The 290-nt window shown below is 36.9% G+C and overlaps 1 protein-coding gene across 1 annotated transcript in view; it reads right to left on the bottom strand.

The window, feature by feature from the left end:
* LOC119594128 (calmodulin-like protein 4) overlaps positions 1-290 on the bottom strand; it is a 3245-nt gene continuing 2955 nt past the window's right edge. Inside the window, exon 5 of the mRNA XM_037943193.1 lies at positions 1-153. Coding sequence (XP_037799121.1) covers positions 53-153 — 101 coding nt within the window. The 3' untranslated portion in view covers positions 1-52. The remainder of the gene's footprint in view (positions 154-290) is intronic.

The raw sequence follows: 290 nt of genomic DNA, 5'->3' as shown, positions 1-290 counted from the left end.
CGGGCATTCAGTAACAGTCAGGCACAAGAGCACACAAAACTCTTCAGGACACTCAGTAATAGTCAGGCACAGGAGCGCACACAATCCTGCAGAAGTCATGGTAGCGTACGACACCGTTGGGGGAGATGTTGGCTTCACGGAAGATCTGTTCAACTAAAAAAAAAAAAGAAAAGATTTTTTTTTTTTCTAAACTTTATCAAGAAAGGGTTGTATTGTTGAAAAGAATGTTTAGGTTATATATATATATTTTTTTTTGAGAAATGGTACCAGAATATCTTCTTATGTTGAAG

This window comes from Penaeus monodon, chromosome 33 (assembly GCF_015228065.2).
Source record: "Penaeus monodon isolate SGIC_2016 chromosome 33, NSTDA_Pmon_1, whole genome shotgun sequence".
NCBI classification, from domain to species: Eukaryota; Metazoa; Arthropoda; class Malacostraca; order Decapoda; family Penaeidae; genus Penaeus; species Penaeus monodon.
This window is presented reverse-complemented; position numbering and strand designations above follow the sequence as displayed.